This window comes from Drosophila miranda, chromosome 2 (assembly GCF_003369915.1).
Source record: "Drosophila miranda strain MSH22 chromosome 2, D.miranda_PacBio2.1, whole genome shotgun sequence".
NCBI lineage: Eukaryota > Metazoa > Arthropoda > Insecta > Diptera > Drosophilidae > Drosophila > Drosophila miranda.
The window spans coordinates 26,307,720-26,324,769 of NC_046675.1; the positions used below are offsets into that span (position 1 = coordinate 26,307,720).

General features: G+C 42.5%; 1 protein-coding gene and 1 long non-coding RNA gene across 4 annotated transcripts in view; one reads left to right on the top strand and one right to left on the bottom strand.

Moving 5' to 3' along the window:
* The window catches only part of LOC108157428, a 62,000-nt gene extending 45,574 nt beyond the window's left edge, over window positions 1–16,426 (bottom strand). For all 3 annotated transcript variants that reach the window (XM_017289477.2, XM_017289478.2, XM_033389459.1), the window contains exon 1: window positions 14,704–16,426. In XM_017289477.2, coding sequence (XP_017144966.1) covers window positions 14,704–15,842 — 1,139 coding nt within the window. In that variant the 5' untranslated portion in view covers window positions 15,843–16,426. The remainder of the gene's footprint in view (window positions 1–14,703) is intronic.
* Window positions 4,054–7,633, top strand: LOC108157429. The gene is made up of 10 exons (XR_004471988.1): window positions 4,054–4,622; window positions 4,694–4,934; window positions 5,006–5,246; window positions 5,318–5,558; window positions 5,630–5,870; window positions 5,942–6,182; window positions 6,254–6,494; window positions 6,566–6,806; window positions 6,878–7,134; window positions 7,206–7,633. It is a non-coding gene; the product is annotated as an uncharacterized LOC108157429 (long non-coding RNA).
* Window positions 16,427–17,050: the final 624 nt, after the last annotated feature.

Here is a 17,050-nt window from a genome sequence, read left to right on the forward strand (position 1 = left end):
TGTTTGTTTGTTTGTTTGTTTTTTGTCGTGTTTCTTTTTGTGGAAATTCCATTTACATGTTGAACATAACTAAACAATTATTTGCAATTAATTTAATTTAAAAATTGCGACAAATGAAATACCAACGAAAGGAAAAATATTTTTGTATTTAATTGCATTAAAGGCAATTAAGGCGGACATCGGGGGGACAAAAAAATATAAGTAAATAAATCTTGTGGTTGGGCAACTCGGAGCGGAGGTTCATTCGTTCGTTCGTTGGCGTTTTTGGGCCAATTTAAATGCATTTGGAATTATGATAGAAAAAGGCCCGCCGAATGAGACCCCAAACGAGTCGAACCAGTTGGAGGCTCTAGGCAAGGTATTCGTAATCATAATAAGACAAGCCCCAGCCTCAGCTCCAGCTCCAGCCCCAGCACCAGCTCCAAGATCTCTCTATGTCTGTCTATCTGTCTGTTGGTCTGTTGGTCTGTCTGTCTGCCTGCCTGCCTGTAACTCCCCCTAAGAGGTGCTGGGAAGTCATCTTGTGTGGCTCGACAACGGCGAGAGACATCAAGTTGAAGTTCGCACGGCACTTGAAAATGCAAACTGAAAAACACCGTACAGAAATGGAGAAAAAAACTCTATATTGTAAGGGGATGATAATAGAAAAACGCAGCGGAAAAGAGAGTCATCGAATCTGGGATACACTTTCTGGCAATCCTTTGGTATTTTTTCGAGAGATTTCCCGTGACCGACACCATTGATGTTCCTCTTTGGAACACTGAACTCTTTATTATTCCTAAGTGCTCCATGTATTATAACACATGATAGATAGAATGATTATTGGAATAACTAATTGTTGGGTGTATCGATTTTCGATTGGTTCCTTATTATTATATTATAGAAAAATCGTTGGTTTCTATATATATTGTACACCATAAAGAATATATAGTTTATTTCGAAAATTAAATGTATCTTAAGTTATTCTATCCACGGGATTCCTTCTGTACTGATCTACAGTTTCACTTCAGAGAGCCCCCCAGGTAGAGTATAATTATATATATATACACATCTAGGCAGTATATATATTCGAAAACAGACAGACAAACAACAGCTGCCTGACAGAAAGTACTTTCTTTCTTAATAAGATGCGCAGTTCGCATATTTGCAGGCCCAACAACAGGCAAGGGGGAAACTGGGAAATGGGAAACTGAGGCCAACGATGCGTTGTCTGCCTCTCACGGCGGCATCTCCTTCGCCAAGTTAATTTGTTGACTGCCTCTGCAACTTGCTCTAATGCATGCAGACAGACCTCGTCTTCGGCCCCAAGTTGCAGCAGCAGCAGGGGCAGCAACGGCAGCAGGGGCAGGAGGGGCAGCAGCGGCAGCTGAGACAACGACAACATTTGCTGGCAAATAGTTTTATGGCTTATCTTCCAGAGGAAAAGCCAGACCCAACAACTGCCTGCTGCTGCTGCTGCTGCTGCTGCAGTGACACAAAAGTGAGTTTTGGGAACTGGCAAAGTGGCACAAAGGTTGACGGGCAAAGTCGAGGCAAGGCAGGTGTTGAAAATATGCCAGAGCCGTTGTCAGTGCACTTATCTGTGAGGGTGTACAGCAGCAGCAACAACCAGCAGCAGCAGCAGCATCCAAGGCAAACGAGGCAAATGGGTTAGTCGGCTAAAATTGACTACTCTATAAGGCTGTTCTACATATTGGTACAGATTACTGGATATGTGTAAATAGTCTGATGAAACTCCAAGTAAAAGAAGGGTCCATGACTGGCAGAACAGCAGACAATTGATACATATTAATCAGTTGTTCCTACGAATATTTAGTCATTTTCTGTGTTCAAAATGTCAAATCAATTAACGAAATTGAAGCAGCGATCATTACGCCCACACCAGACGGAACGAGACACATGCCGCCTCATTTGCATGAGAAGAAAAAACACAACACCCACCACCAGGCGGGTCGAGGGACAGGCAACAAGCTCTCCAGCAAATTGCTACTTACTGTCCAAAAAGAGCCCCGAAAATGAAGGGGCAGCAAAGAACAACAGACAAGGCAACGACACAGCGCACACAGCCAACACACAAATGGAATAACAATTTCGTAAATTAATTTCGAGCAAACAACTTTATAAAAAGAAGGCTTCTTGAGAAGCGTAAGCGTGTGAACAAAAGCAAAAACAAACCCGAAATTTGAGTTATGATCCCGAGGGAGGGTTGGCTAAACAATTAAGCAGATCTCTCGGATCTACGCATTCTACAGGCCACAGGCCACAGTCCCCCGAAAGGTATCTGAAAGTCAAAGAACTTGCTGGGTATATTTCCGCTTACATAAATTAGTTTTGGGAGTGAGGAATGAAAGATGATGAAAGATTTCCCATCCTTTCCATTTCCATTCTTTTTCTGGCTTCTCGGACTTTTCAGACTTTCCCGTTGCGTAAGAACTGGGAGATTGTTTCCTCTTCAATTAATCATTTTCTGGCTTTTATTTCTGCTTTGTTCTTTTGTTTTTCGGTTCTATTCCTAATTGTACTTGTGTCTTTTTTTTATTATTTTTGTCACGCACTCAAAATCAATAAAAGAAGCAGATTTCGTATAGCAATTTAATTTAATTTGCTTGCTCGTTGGTTCTTTAACGATTCTTCTTCTTCGTTTCTCTGTCACTTCTTTCTTTTCGTTTCATTTAATTTGTGTTTTTCGTTGTTGGCTTTTGTTAAACAAAGTGGATGGCGACGGCCTGGCCCGTTGTCTGTAATTATTTTTATTTTAACTTAAATCGCTTTAATTGCTGAACATTTAAGCGGCCAAGAGTGCCGTGCCGTGCCGTGCCTGCCATAAAAAACAAAGCTAAAATCATTGCCGATACTATCGCCAGGCTTTATAGGCTTTTCAGGCACACGCTGATGCCACAAATGCCTAAGTAGATGCTGATCTAATGGACCACAATTGAGGTGAACAAATTGTATTTGGAGATGCAAATGATGCAAATTTCTAAGAAATGTTTCATGAAGAACCCTCCTAGACTCTCAAGCTCTACTGCTAAGCCACACTGTAAAAGCGGACAGACGATTTTCACCGTCATTTAATTTACTTCACACTTCTCTCTGCCGTCTCTTCTTTCCTCTTCAGAAATATACATTTCGAATGCTTAATTTACATTTAGTGACCCCAAAAAATGGGCAAGTCATTAGCTCTGACCTCTCCGCCTCATTCTAATTTGGTTTGCTTTCTGCTTTTACTTTTTGCTGCCCACATAAAATTGAACAACAAGCACGCAGAAAGAATAAACATTTTCCCTTTTTGGCTAAACATAAATTTGTCTGCCAATTAACATATCTCGTGAATTTCTGTAATTAAATCCCAGGGCCAACAGAAATAAATGTACAAAAATTTCGCAAAATTTAAAATACAAAAAAAAATAAATCAGATAGAAATTGGGGGGAAACGAAAGTTGCAAACATTTCTTGATGAGCGACATTTTGAAAAAAACAATTTAAGGGAACAAAATTATTTTAAAAGGTAAAGAAAATTAAATGGTTTTTTAACACCAATATTTTAGTTAATTTTGCATTATAGTATTATTAATATTGTGTTTTTATGAGACGCGCACTCTCTCACAGAGAAGCTTAGCATTGAAGAGTACTTTCTTTAGTGCCCCCCACAGGCTCTTTCCTAGCCAGAAATTCCTTCTTTAAAATTCTACAACTTGTTATACCCGATACTCAAAATGAGTATTGGGGTATATTAGATTTGTAGTGAAAATGGATGTCTGTAACGTCCAGAAGGAATCGTTTCCGACCCCATAAAGTATATATATTCTTGATCAGCATTGCCCGTCTCCGTCCGACTGATTTTCTGTCTCTCTCGCACGCACTCTTTGTCGTGTCGTTTAATATTAGCGGCGTCTGCCGGAGGAGAGCCATACTGACTAAGTATCGGGTATAAATGTAGAGTTGCGGTCTCCGCAGCAACTCACAACGTTCCCCCTCGTTCAATTTCAAATCATCTACGGGGCTAATGTTGATCAGTCTAGCATAAGTCTCCCTAGTAAAATCAATCAAAAACTTTGTCCAGATATATCCAGAATATATTTTTAGTCTGAAACACAAGCCAACAACACGAGTATATCCAAATTTATTCAGCTCCAATATTTTGTGACAGTAAAATAAGTTTTGAACAAAATTTATTTATTTGTTTCCCTAAATTAAAATGAATACGATTGATCAGAAGAAAGCAGTGCGTCGAGTCCATTCGTGTGGCAATAACTACTATACAATGTTGGATGTGCCTCACAATGCCACAGAAGCTCAAATATTAATGTCCTTCAAAAAGATGGCCAAGAAAATACATCCAGATAAAAATTTCGACCCCAGAGCCACTGAAACCTTTCAAGCCTTTCTTAACGCTGAAAATGTCTTAATGGATAGTACCAAGCGCAAAGACTTCGATCAAAAACTACGTTTCAGCTACGGCAAGACCAGGTACAATCGCTACGGCAATATCAAGCGAAATGGCGGATCAAATGGCAGATTCGACGCCGGACGTAATGGCGGCCGATTCTCGTCCTTCAAACCTCAATCGGTTTTTATCGTATTGATATGCATTTGTGAGCACACTCCAACAAGGTAAAATGGTAAGCATCTCCGCATTGCATGCGTCCCGCATAGTATTCCAAAAGTTGTTTTCGACCATTATTTCCCACAGGTTTCCAAGAGGCTTATATGTCGTGAAGCAGTCCTGGTTCTGTGCTAAATAATATGGAACCTTTATGTTACTGGAAACTTCTCCGAGCTATTCAGGCTATAGCTCGGAATATAGATGAGATAGGCCATTATCAAGCCAAAGATTATCAATACCCATTGAGGTTTGAACGAGAATCGGCCGCCATTACGGGTTTTTATCGTATTGATATGCATTTGTGAGCACACTCCAACAAGGTAACATGGTAAGCATCTCCGCATTGCATGCATTTCGCATAGTATTCTAAAAGTTGTTTTCGACCATTATTTCCCACAGGTTTCCAAAAGGCTTATATGTCGTGAAGCAGTCCTGGTTCTGTGCTAAATAATATGGAACCTTTATGTTACTGGAAACTTCTCCGAGCTATTCAGGCTATAGCTGGGAATATAGGTGAGATAGGTCATTATCAAGCCAAAGATTATCAATACCCATTGAGGTTTGAACGAGAATCGGCCGCCATTACGGGTTTAAATCGTATTGATATGAATTTGTGAGCACACTCCAACAAGGTAACATGGTAAGCATCTCCGCATTGCATGCATCCCGCATAGTATTCTAAAAGTTGTTTTCGACCATTATTTCCCACAGGTTTCCAAAAGGCTTATATGTCGTGAAGCAGTCCTGGTTCTGTGCTAAATAATATGGAACCTTTATGTTACTGGAAACTTCTCCGAGCTATTCAGGCTATAGCTGGGAATATAGGTGAGATAGGCCATTATCAAGCCAAAGTTTATCAATACCCATTGAGGTTTGAACGAGAATCGTCCGCCATTACGGGTTTTTATCGTATTGATATGCATTTGTGAGCACACTCCAACAAGGTAAAATGGTAAGCATCTCCGCATTGCATGCATCCCGCATAGTATTCTAAAAGTTGTTTTCGACCATTATTTCCCACAGGTTTCCAAAAGGCTTATATGTCGTGAAGCAGTCCTGGTTCTGTGCTAAATAATATGGAACCTTTATGTTACTGGAAACTTCTCCGAGCTATTCAGGCTATAGCTGGGAATATAGGTGAGATAGGCCATTATCAAGCCAAAGTTTATCAATACCCATTGAGGTTTGAACGAGAATCGGCCGCCATTACGGGTTTTTATCGTATTGATATGCATTTGTGAGCACACTCCAACAAGGTAAAATGGTAAGCATCTCCGCATTGCATGCATCCCGCATAGTATTCTAAAAGTTGTTTTCGACCATTATTTCCCACAGGTTTCCAAAAGGCTTATATGTCGTGAAGCAGTCCTGGTTCTGTGCTAAATAATATGGAACCTTTATGTTACTGGAAACTTCTCCGAGCTATTCAGGCTATAGCTGGGAATATAGGTGAGATAGGCCATTATCAAGCCAAAGTTTATCAATACCCATTGAGGTTTGAACGAGAATCGTCCGCCATTACGGGTTTTTATCGTATTGATATGCATTTGTGAGCACACTCCAACAAGGTAAAATGGTAAGCATCTCCGCATTGCATGCATCCCGCATAGTATTCTAAAAGTTGTTTTCGACCATTATTTCCCACAGGTTTCCAAAAGGCTTATATGTCGTGAAGCAGTCCTGGTTCTGTGCTAAATAATATGGAACCTTTATGTTACTGGAAACTTCTCCGAGCTATTCAGGCTATAGCTGGGAATATAGGTGAGATAGGCCATTATCAAGCCAAAGTTTATCAATACCCATTGAGGTTTGAACGAGAATCGTCCGCCATTACGGGTTTTTATCGTATTGATATGCATTTGTGAGCACACTCCAACAAGGTAAAATGGTAAGCATCTCCGCATTGCATGCATCCCGCATAGTATTCTAAAAGTTGTTTTCGACCATTATTTCCCACAGGTTTCCAAAAGGCTTATATGTCGTGAAGCAGTCCTGGTTCTGTGCTAAATAATATGGAACCTTTATGTTACTGGAAACTTCTCCGAGCTATTCAGGCTATAGCTGGGAATATAGGTGAGATAGGTCATTATCAAGCCAAAGATTATCAATACCCATTGAGGTTTGAACGAGAATCGGCCGCCATTACGGGTTTAAATCGTATTGATATGAATTTGTGAGCACACTCCAACAAGGTAGCATGGTAAGCATCTCCGCATTGCATGCATCCCGCATAGTATTCCAAAAGTTGTTTTCGACCATTATTTCCCACAGGTTTCCAAAAGGCTTATATGTCGTGAAGCAGTCCTGGTTCTGTGCTAAATAATATGGAACCTTTATGTTAGTGGTCGTGCACTTTACTGGAAGCTTCTCCGAGCTATTCAGGCTATAGCTGGTAATATAGATGAGATAGGCCATTATCAAGACAAAGATTATCAATACCCATTGAGGTTTGAACGAGAATCGGCCGCCATTACGGGTTTTTATCGTATTGATATGCATTTGTGAGCATACTCCAACAAGGTAACATGGTAAGCATCTCCGCATTGCATGCATCCCGCATAGTATTCTAAAAGTTGTTTTCGACCATTATTTCCCACAGGTTTCCAAGAGGCAGACAAAGATTATCAATACGATAAAAACCGACTGAGGTTTGAACGACGAGAATCGGCCGCCATTACGTCCGGCGTCGAATCTGCCATTTGATCCGCCATTTCTCTTGCTATTGCCGTAGCGATTGTACCTGGTCTTGCCGTATCTGCAACGTAGTTTTTGATCGAAGTCTTTGCGCTTGGTACTATCCATTAAGACATTTTCAGTGTTAAGAAGGGCTTGAAAGGTTTCAGTGGCTCTGGGGTCGAAATTTTTATCTGGATGTATTTTCTTGGCCATCTTTTTGAAGGACATTAATATTTGAGCTCCTGTGGCATTGTGAGGCACATCCAACATTTTATAGTAGTTATTGCCACACGAATGGATTTGACGCACTGCTTTCTTCTGATCGATCGTATTCATTTTAGTTTAAGGAAATAAATAAATAAATTTGTTCAAAACTTATTTTACTATCACAAAACATTGGCTGGACCGGACCGACCGGAACAAACTTGTCTCGGTCCGATATATTAGGAGTGTGGATACCAAATTTGGTTGCTCTAGCTTCTATAGTCTCTGAGATCTAGGCGCTAGTGTTTTACTCTAAGCACAGCCGGCAATGCTACTTGTGTGTTAGACAGAGACAGGGCGAGAAAAAATGAAATTGTTTTCTTGATGCTGGCTATAATAATAATACGATCCAATTCAGTCTTAAAGATATGGTCATTCTCTACGATTCTGCGTTTTTGGTTTTCTCGTATCTTTAAAATTGTGGATGCCACAGATTTTCGACTTTTGTGGGGGCGGAAGTGGAATATTCTTGTAGCAGTGACATATCACAGAAGTCTGGATCCAGAACATCGTTGCTCTAGCTCTTATAGTCTTTGAGCACTAGGCGCTAATAGGGACGGACGGACAGATGGACAGACGGACAGAGGGGTATAAATGTAGAGTTGCGGTCTCCGCAGCAACTCACAACGTTCCCCCTCGTTTTTGGTTTGGGAATTATTTATAATTTCTGTAAAGATCAAAGTTCCATCATCCAACATCTGCTTGCATAACTTTATTGTTTTGAAGATTCTCTTTTCTGGTTGACTGAAAGCGAAAATATGTACATACTCGTATGTGTCCGAGAATTCTCGGCCGGACTATAGTTTCTAAAAATATAATTTTATGGCCAAATATTTTTGCTGATCATCTTTTTGTCATGCAAATTGTGAAACTTTAAAATGCAAATCTCTCTATGGAGAAGATTCTCTATCCATACTACACCCGAAACGAAGAAACGAAGAAACCGCAGGAACCGGAATCGCTGGACACATTATTTATGAGACATTTATTGATTTCATATACGGTTTTTGTTTTTGTTTTTTTTCGGGGCGTGTGTGGCAATTTGTAAGCAGCGTTTCTGGTTTTCCATCCGTGGAGTAGCTGTTTCGGGGCAGTACTCGTAGATCTGTGCGGATCAATTGCCAATTACTGAGCAAACAAAATATTTCTCTAATTTGCTGACACGAAGCCAGCAGCCCACAAAAGCCACCATCCCAAACGCTCGCATGTCAGGGCCACGGACGGAGTTCCAATCAAAGAGCGGGCTCTACCACAGCTCCAGGTTGCAGGTTGCCTCCGCGCAGATGCCTCCGCTCCGATAGTCCCAGAGTCAGGCGATGTTGGGTTGGGTTGGGTTCTGGGTCTGGCTTTGGCTTTGGCAGCGAAATATTTTTTCTAATTAATAATAATAACAATTGAAGCCTGGGCCACGGCCTAACGGCACTGACGCCAAAAGGAATGTGGAGCAAAAAAGCAAAAAAAGAAAGAAAAAAAATGGAGTGTTAAAATTGTATTTATTTGCCAAGTTCTTGGGTTTTTCCTGCTGGCTTTTCTTTTCGGGCCCCAGCATCTAAGCGGTTCATCAAAATTGCTCGCCCGCTTAAATTGCATTTTGCTTTTCAAATTAAAAGTGAGGTTTCCGCGGTTTTGCTGTGGCTTGACTGCGGATTGACTCTTGATATCTCGAGAGCATCTCCCCCACTTGCAACGGTTATAATTTGTGGGTTTATTTATGGGCTAGAAAATGCTAGAGATTGCCTTTAAATGTGGCAGGAAATTAAACATTTTTGGGTTACTTTTGAAGGTCTATCGAGCCATCAAGGTGCGCAGAATGCAGTGCTTCCCATAGACACTGCTGCTGCAATTTCAGTCCCCCCCCTCCCTTTGGAGAGTCACAGTTGAGCAACTGTTGGCTTTCCACAGTATTTGCAACACAGAAATATTTTTGAATTTTGCATGGCACACACTCTGAAAAATATTCATTTATCCATATGCCAGAGATAATTACCATGACTCGCACTCAAACACTCAAACCATAAAGCACACTACGCTGAAGTTTTTATTACATTTTACAATTTTTTGTGGTGCCAACTGTGCACCGACTGCCGCTGGTGCTGCCGCTGCTGAACCCGACTCTTCCCTCTTCTCTTTTGCCCTCTTCACAGGCGAGGAGTTCACATTGTTGGCCCGTGACCCGACCCGGTCGCAGGTGTCGACAGCAGAGCCACCAAGCACCGCCAACTGACGCTGACTCACCTCAGGGGTAGAATATGGAGGCGGGGAGGGGCTCTGTGTCTGGTGTGTGTCGTATTGTTTTCAGTTTTCGCATAATTACAAAAGTGGCAAATGCTAAATGGTCAAAAGCTGAATGGAAAAATGTAACAAAAGTCGGGCTGTCGGCCACGGGGGGATGTGCGGGGTGGGTGCAGGGAAACCCTATACGGGTACCGAGTCTTGGGAAGTTTTTTGTTTTCGTCCGCTGCATTTCCGGTTGCTTTAATTTCAGTTTTCGAATACTCAGTACTCCATGGGGGTGGAAGGGTGTATTGGAAGGTCCTAAAAGGTGCAATATAAACGGAATTATGGAAATTTCCTTCCACGACTTCTAGGAATAACAGGAAGACCTATAGATGAAAATAATCTACCTGATTTCTAAAACAGAGACCAAAGAGTAGGCAAAAAGACTCCCTCTTCCAGTGTGGCTAAGGGTGCAATGTTTTACCAATAATTAATGGGTATATACACTACTCATTAGACATATCTTTCGACCCTGTTTCTGCTGCCTCTGATGACTCAATTGTTGGGTAGAGAGAGGGGGATTGAGTACTGGGAAAGAGAGCAGTCGGCCGAGAGCAGCCGGCAGGGGGCACAGAGCACTCCAGTTAATGTTTCGCACAGAATTGTGATCTCCATTTAATGGTTCTTTTGTCTTGATGACTCGTCCAAAAATGGTGCTAAAACAGACGTCAAAATGTTTGAAAATTGAAAGTGTTTCAGCCCCAGAAGTGTGGGTGCCAGCGAGCAGACAGAAAAACGAAGCAATCATACAAAAGATTTGACATTGAAAATGCTTGAAGAATACGTTTTGGAGATTTTGGAAAGCAAATGAATCATTTTGAGGGATCCTACATGGCTTGTGGAGGCATAAATGACAAGTTCGTTGCTCAAGTCATTTGTTTATTGTGTTTCTGGTGACAACATTTCGCTTAAAGTCCGACAACAAGCCTGTCTGCTGGCTCATTTGTTTGCCACTTGATATATTTTTAGGCTTACAGATATCTCGACTCTCGAGGAGCCACAAATATTGACATACAAATTTTAGAGCTCATCGGGCAGCCATAATGGATTTTTATATAGATATTTACTTTGCCAAAAAAATCACCGAAAACACCAAAAAATAAGAAGCCGCCGTAAGCCGCCACTAAAGGCAAATACGGAAGATTGTTCTACACGCGAGTATTCGGCGGATTCTTTTAATTAGGCACCATATTTGTCGATGATTTTGGGTGATGATTTCCATGATGATGAGCAATCAGAGTGAATGCGAATGCTGAGCCGCGCCAGCAGCAGGTTTATCAGTCTTCGAGGCAAAGTGATTGGCAAACAGCAATCAGAAGGAAACTCTAGCCCTCACCTTTGCGCTGTGGCACTGCAAATACTAGTCTCAGCCGTTAGATGGTTAGATCTCTCCCGCCTGGACTGGAGTGGAGTGGAGGGAAGGCAATTAGCGGCTTTTGTTTGCTAAATTAAGAGGCAAATGCCACAACACTCCACCGATTAAGTGACAAATCAATGGGCACTGCTTCTTAATTGCGTCATTGAGAGGCCCAACAGAGCTGGCCCACAAAATGGTTAAGAAAGCCTTGGCTGCCGGGCCTTGACCATGAGATATTGATGGGTTTACATTACAGAGTGAAGGAGCATTTTTGTAAGAATATCTTAGAGATAGACGTTTATTTGAAGGTCGGAAGGGGTCTATTAAGAGATAAAGGGTGATTACGTTCTATTACTACAAATATTTCCCTCTAGTTTGTATACTCCTCCACACATGGAAAACTAATTTGCAAAATCTCAACAAATTCCCATAATATGCATAAAGCGGAAGCATCAAAAAACGCTTCACCATGTTCGCCTGCCCAAAAAAGTAGATAAAAAAATAACTTTCGCACGACAAAAAGCCACAAAATCATTGGCGAAAAGTTGCAAAAAAAATAACCATCATTCATTCATTTATACTTCATAAAAAAACACTTTCAAATGCTCGCATCGTGGACACCTACACCTCATCCACACAGCACACAGCATCCACATCTCCAGCCCCGTCCAAGTAATGTCTCATGAAAAGCAAAAGTGTGCACAGATATGACACATTGTAAAAAGGAAAAAAAAAAACCCACCCGAAAGATGAGAAAAAAGTACCGAAAACTATGTAAATAAATTTGCCAAAGCGAAATAAAAAACTTTTACTTTTATTGTTCGTCGGCGGAGTGGTGTCCGTGTTGTCTGTGTTGTCCGGAGCCTGGAGCTGGGGCTCATGTTGCTGTCGAAGCGAAAATATTTGCGCATCATGCAATTTGATTTGCAACAAAGATGTGACTTGTGTTGTGTGTGTTTCAAATGCGATTTCGATCACACAACACATCACATCACAGGGATAGAGAGAGAGAGAGTTAAAATACAGAAAAAGGCAGTGGCAAAAATCACAAAAATAACATGAATATCGGACAGCAGCAAAACAACAAAATTAACACCAGCTAAATCCCTTGGAAAATCACCAACCAAATATAATTAAAATACTATTTCCGTAAAAACAAATATTACAGCAATCCCAACAGCTTTCCTAGAAAAAACACTGGTCTCAATAGAATAGAGCTAATGCTGAAAAGTGTGAGAGTGCTCTGTGTGAGTGATTCCTGTCATTGTGTAGAAAATCACACCACAAATATTCACACCAAATCAGGAACTAATAAACCACCATGTAAGCAACTAAATTAACACTTTCGATCAGTAGGAAAGTTCCAACACGAATCAACAATCATTACAACACACCAACAATAATCATAGCTTAAAATAATCTTCATTTAATCAGTAGATACGGATGGAATCTCCCTCCCAATCCCTACAAAACCATCTCCAAGTGCATTGACCCAATCAGGTTCGTTGCCTAAGTCTTTTGATTGGCATTCCATATCGGCACTCGTATCGAATTTTTTTGTACTATCACAATTTCCATTGCAATCGGCTGCCACTCTTTCACTCATTTCCCAATCACTTTGCATGTTTTCTACTCCTTGATTGAAATGTTTGCAATTTTTTCGGCAATAGGGGGGCGGTATTTGGTGGTGATTGCAGCGGCACTGAGTGGCGGCACTGCACTGCTGCATTCAGGTGGGCGGTTTTTGGTCAAAGTAAAAGGCTTTTAATAAACATATTTGCGTGTGCTTATGCAATGGAAACATCAAATGAAACTGCAACTGAAACTCTGTGATGCATTTCTACATCAAAACCCGATTAAACATTCGACGAAATTTGAAAGTAAAATCTCAAATATTTCCTACCATTTTGCATAATGTTTTTTGGGGAAACCTAAAGGATTCGTTTAAAAGATATATATATACATATAATTTCTATAAGTACCTTTAAATCACGTTCTGAATATCAGGAATCTACAGACTCAAACCCACAGAAATATTTAGGGAGCGATATGTGGACAGATGTAATAGAGCAAATAGGGTATATTTAATTAATGTAAATGAAATGAAATAAATTCCAAACAATAAGCCTTTCATTTATCTTTTTGATGTTCGTATTAAAAAATAGATAATAGATAGAAAGAATGTTACTAGATGCCAAATATTCCTCAATATACTTTTAAATATAAATAACCATCTATCCAAATACAAATGTGTTCTGCTTACTGATTAATTGGCCCTATCTATGATTTTCAGCTTCAATTATTATCTATTTATAAATAATTTGTTTGTATGTTAATTATCTATAATTAAAATGCTGGTTAATAACAGACTTTTGTACTTTAAATTAATATATATATTTAAGCAGAGATTACCTCATTTATTCCCTCATTCAATGGCCCAATTTCTTTTCCCCCATCGTTTGGGAAAACTAAAGCATCTATCCCTGATGTTTCTCCATGCAAAAGAGGGGTAAAAACCTTAAGCAATTGCAGTCAGAGCCCATTAAATATTTCAGGCACATTTCGCAGCCAGAAATTGTAACGCAAGTCCCTCTTAAGAAATAAAATAAAACCCAACCCTAAACAAATTTGGGCAAAACGCTTAAAATGTCTGTAGGAAAACGTTATGCGCAAAATTGGCAAACTTTATGTGCCTGAAATTTGGTGGGCAATTTGCGTTTAATTTGGGGTCACACACACACATCGGGCAGAGACGTAGACCCAGACCCCGGGCAATGTTATGTAAAAGACGGGACCCGGGCGCCCTCTCGACACTCTGCCAAAGGGACAAGGGGACAGAGCCGCCACAACGATCGACCGGAGGGTAATCAATGTAAAGCAGTTTTCGAAGGCATTTTAATTGCCACAGCACCGTCATCACCAGCTCCATCTCCATCTCCATCAGTGTGGTTTAGGGGGGGGGAGAGGAACTGCTTGCAACACTGCAACCTGCCCCGCGGCCAAGTCAAATGACACATGCGCCGCCTCGGCTCTGTCTGGTCTGTCCCAGGTCCCAGCTCCCAGCTCCCAGGTCTGTCCTGCTCTCACTCTCCGATGCCCAAGCTTTTCTCGGCGCTGAAAGCCCGCGCTTGTTCGCGATGCGATGGCCATTGAAAAGACTTTCACTCTGACGGAGAGTGGAGTGGAATGCCGCAAAAGATGAAATGGCTATTGACTTCATTTGTGGCCAAAAATAAAGTTGAACCATTAACTAATTAGCTTACATTTTGAGCGATTTATTGAGAGCTCAGAGCTCCAACCGGAAAGTATTTCAAGAAATAGAAATTGGGAAATTATTACCATTCAAATTATTTCTTTTAGCTGTCCTTAATTTGTTCTTTAAACAAAGAACTTTCGAGACGAAGGAACCCTCCCTAAATGGAAACGATTCTTTCCAGAATATACAGAAATACCTGTTCTTAGAACCGAACCCGCTAAGAAGTTCTTTCCAGAACCTTCTGTGCATTATCGTTCTAGCACTCACCTTCTGGCCTGTCGTGGTATGGACTGGGTCCAGCACACTGGCGCCTTGTGCAGCTGATGCATATTCCTGGATGACTTGTAGGTTAGGTCGCCGCACTCCGTCTGCCACACCTGGAGATTCCCCTCCGCCGGATAGAACGTGTACAGGCTGTGGGTGGCCGAGGCAATCACCGGGGAGGAGCCGCCTCCGTCCACCACGTCCACGCCAGCAGCCACCATAGGCGACAAGGTGGCACTGGAGATGGGCTGGACGAGAAGGGCCTGTCCGGCCGCCGTTCCCGGGGAACTGCCTCCGGCCGGGGTCTTGTAGTTTAGCATCCTGGTCGGTCCTGGTCCGTTGGGGCTGGAGCAGCTGCTCACGTTCCCGTTGCCATCGTGCTTGAGGATCAGGCTGCTGGGATCGTAGCCATGGCGGTGTCTGGCAATGGCGTCAACCGAATGGGAGCGCAGTCCGGTTCGGGCTGGATTATGAGCTGCCAAATGGAGGCGACGTCCGCGACGAAATCCGCTAGTGACTGAGACAGCTCCGGCAGCTCCGGCCTGGCCCGAAACGGAGCTGGGTCCACCATGGGTCATGCGATGGTTGTGGACACTGGAGACGGCACTGGGTACGAGGGGCTGTCGCTGTTTCTGGTACTGCAGCCGTGGCTGGGGGGGCAGGGTCTGCTGCTGCTGTTGCTGCTGGACACCGATCTGTCGTGCCTTGGCCATGCCCACCTGCTGGCTACTCTGCTGATCCTTAAAGTATTCGCGCCGCTGCAGCTGGGGTGCGGCCAAAGAGAGGACACCCCTGGCCGAGTTTCCGCCTGGTGCTGTGGCTCCTCCACTGCTGCCGCCCGCTGTTGCTACTGTTGGCTTCTCCGAGCCAGTGGAGGAGGCGCCGCCAGTGGCCGCCGAACTGAGTTGCGCCAACTTGCTGGCATTGTTATGGTTACTGCTGCTGCTGCTGTTGCTGCTGGCGGCAGTGGCAGTTCCACTTGTCTGATGCTCTGAATCGGTGGAAACCCGATCCGGATCACTTTCGAAACCTTCGTCCAGGGATCGTGTTGGACTCAGTATGGGCTTCGAATGGTGCTCCAGTTTCGCACTCGCACTCGCACTCGCGCTAGACATGGACGTGGATGATGTTGACGACGACATGGCTCTGCTCTCTGTCCACTCTGTCAAGTAGTATATGGGGGTTTTCGGTTTTGGTTTTGGTTATTGTTTTTGTTTTTGTTTACGCCGGAGTATTGGGTATCTATCGTTACACTTGGCTTGGCCCTACGAGTGGCTTGGCCTGAACTACTTCTCTTTTGCCTCCCTGTATCTCCGTATCTGTATCGCTCCCTTTCTTTCGAAGCGGTAAATATGTACAAGTATGTATTAAAAAAATGCACAATGCCGCCTGCTGCTGCCGTTCTTTTGCACTTTTGCTTCACACGCCACTTTTTCTTTTAATTTTCCATGCACTTTTTTCCATCTAAATTTTCTTTTTTTTTATGGTGCTTTCTGCTCTTTCTTCTTTTGTATTTTTCTTATTATTATTTTTGTTAGTACATTTTTCACTTCAAATTCGATTGTTGTCTGCGGGCCGCAAAAGTCGCGCCAAAGTTGCAGTTGGTTGCAGTTGCAATGGGAAAGTTCGGTTACTCTCGACTGGATCGGATCGAATCGTATCGGATCGGATCGCTCGAACACTCACGTCTGTCTCGCACGAAAGTTTTTTTCAAACTGAGCTCCAAGCTTGCCACCAACTGTTGTCGAAGCGGCCAGGTAGCGGTGCGTCAGACGGAAAGCTTCTCTCCCCACCTTTGGCACTTGTTACGCTTACTTCGTTTCGACTCAGTTGATGCACCTGCTGTCAGTGCTCAGCGAGAGAGGCACAGAGAGAGAGCCGCCGCGGGAGCTTTGCGCTCGCACAGCTGTTTCCGAGAGAGAGTCGAGAGTGGAGGTGGAGTGCATAGGTGAAACAGGAACATGTCAACAGAGAGAAACCTTGACATCTATGCAATGCGGTTGTTGTTGACATTATACATGTGTATGGTAATTTTTAGAGGGAAGTGGAACAGCGTTTCATAATTAAATATTGAATAAACAAGGAAGAAGAACGATTGAAATCGTCACCGAGGGTTGCTTAATTGACATTATGAATGTTAGAGCACTCTGAAACTGAAAACAGAACGTTCACGAAGGTTTTTTTATGGTGGAGGGTACTCAAAATGTAACGCAATTATTTTCAAATGGAGTCAAAATACTGCAAGTGCTGTACCGGTTGGGAAACACGGGTCGTGCGTCATGCAGCAGCACCCCTCGGCGTTCTGGCAGAAATTCGTGGTTAAACCATACGATGATGCAGTACTAGATTT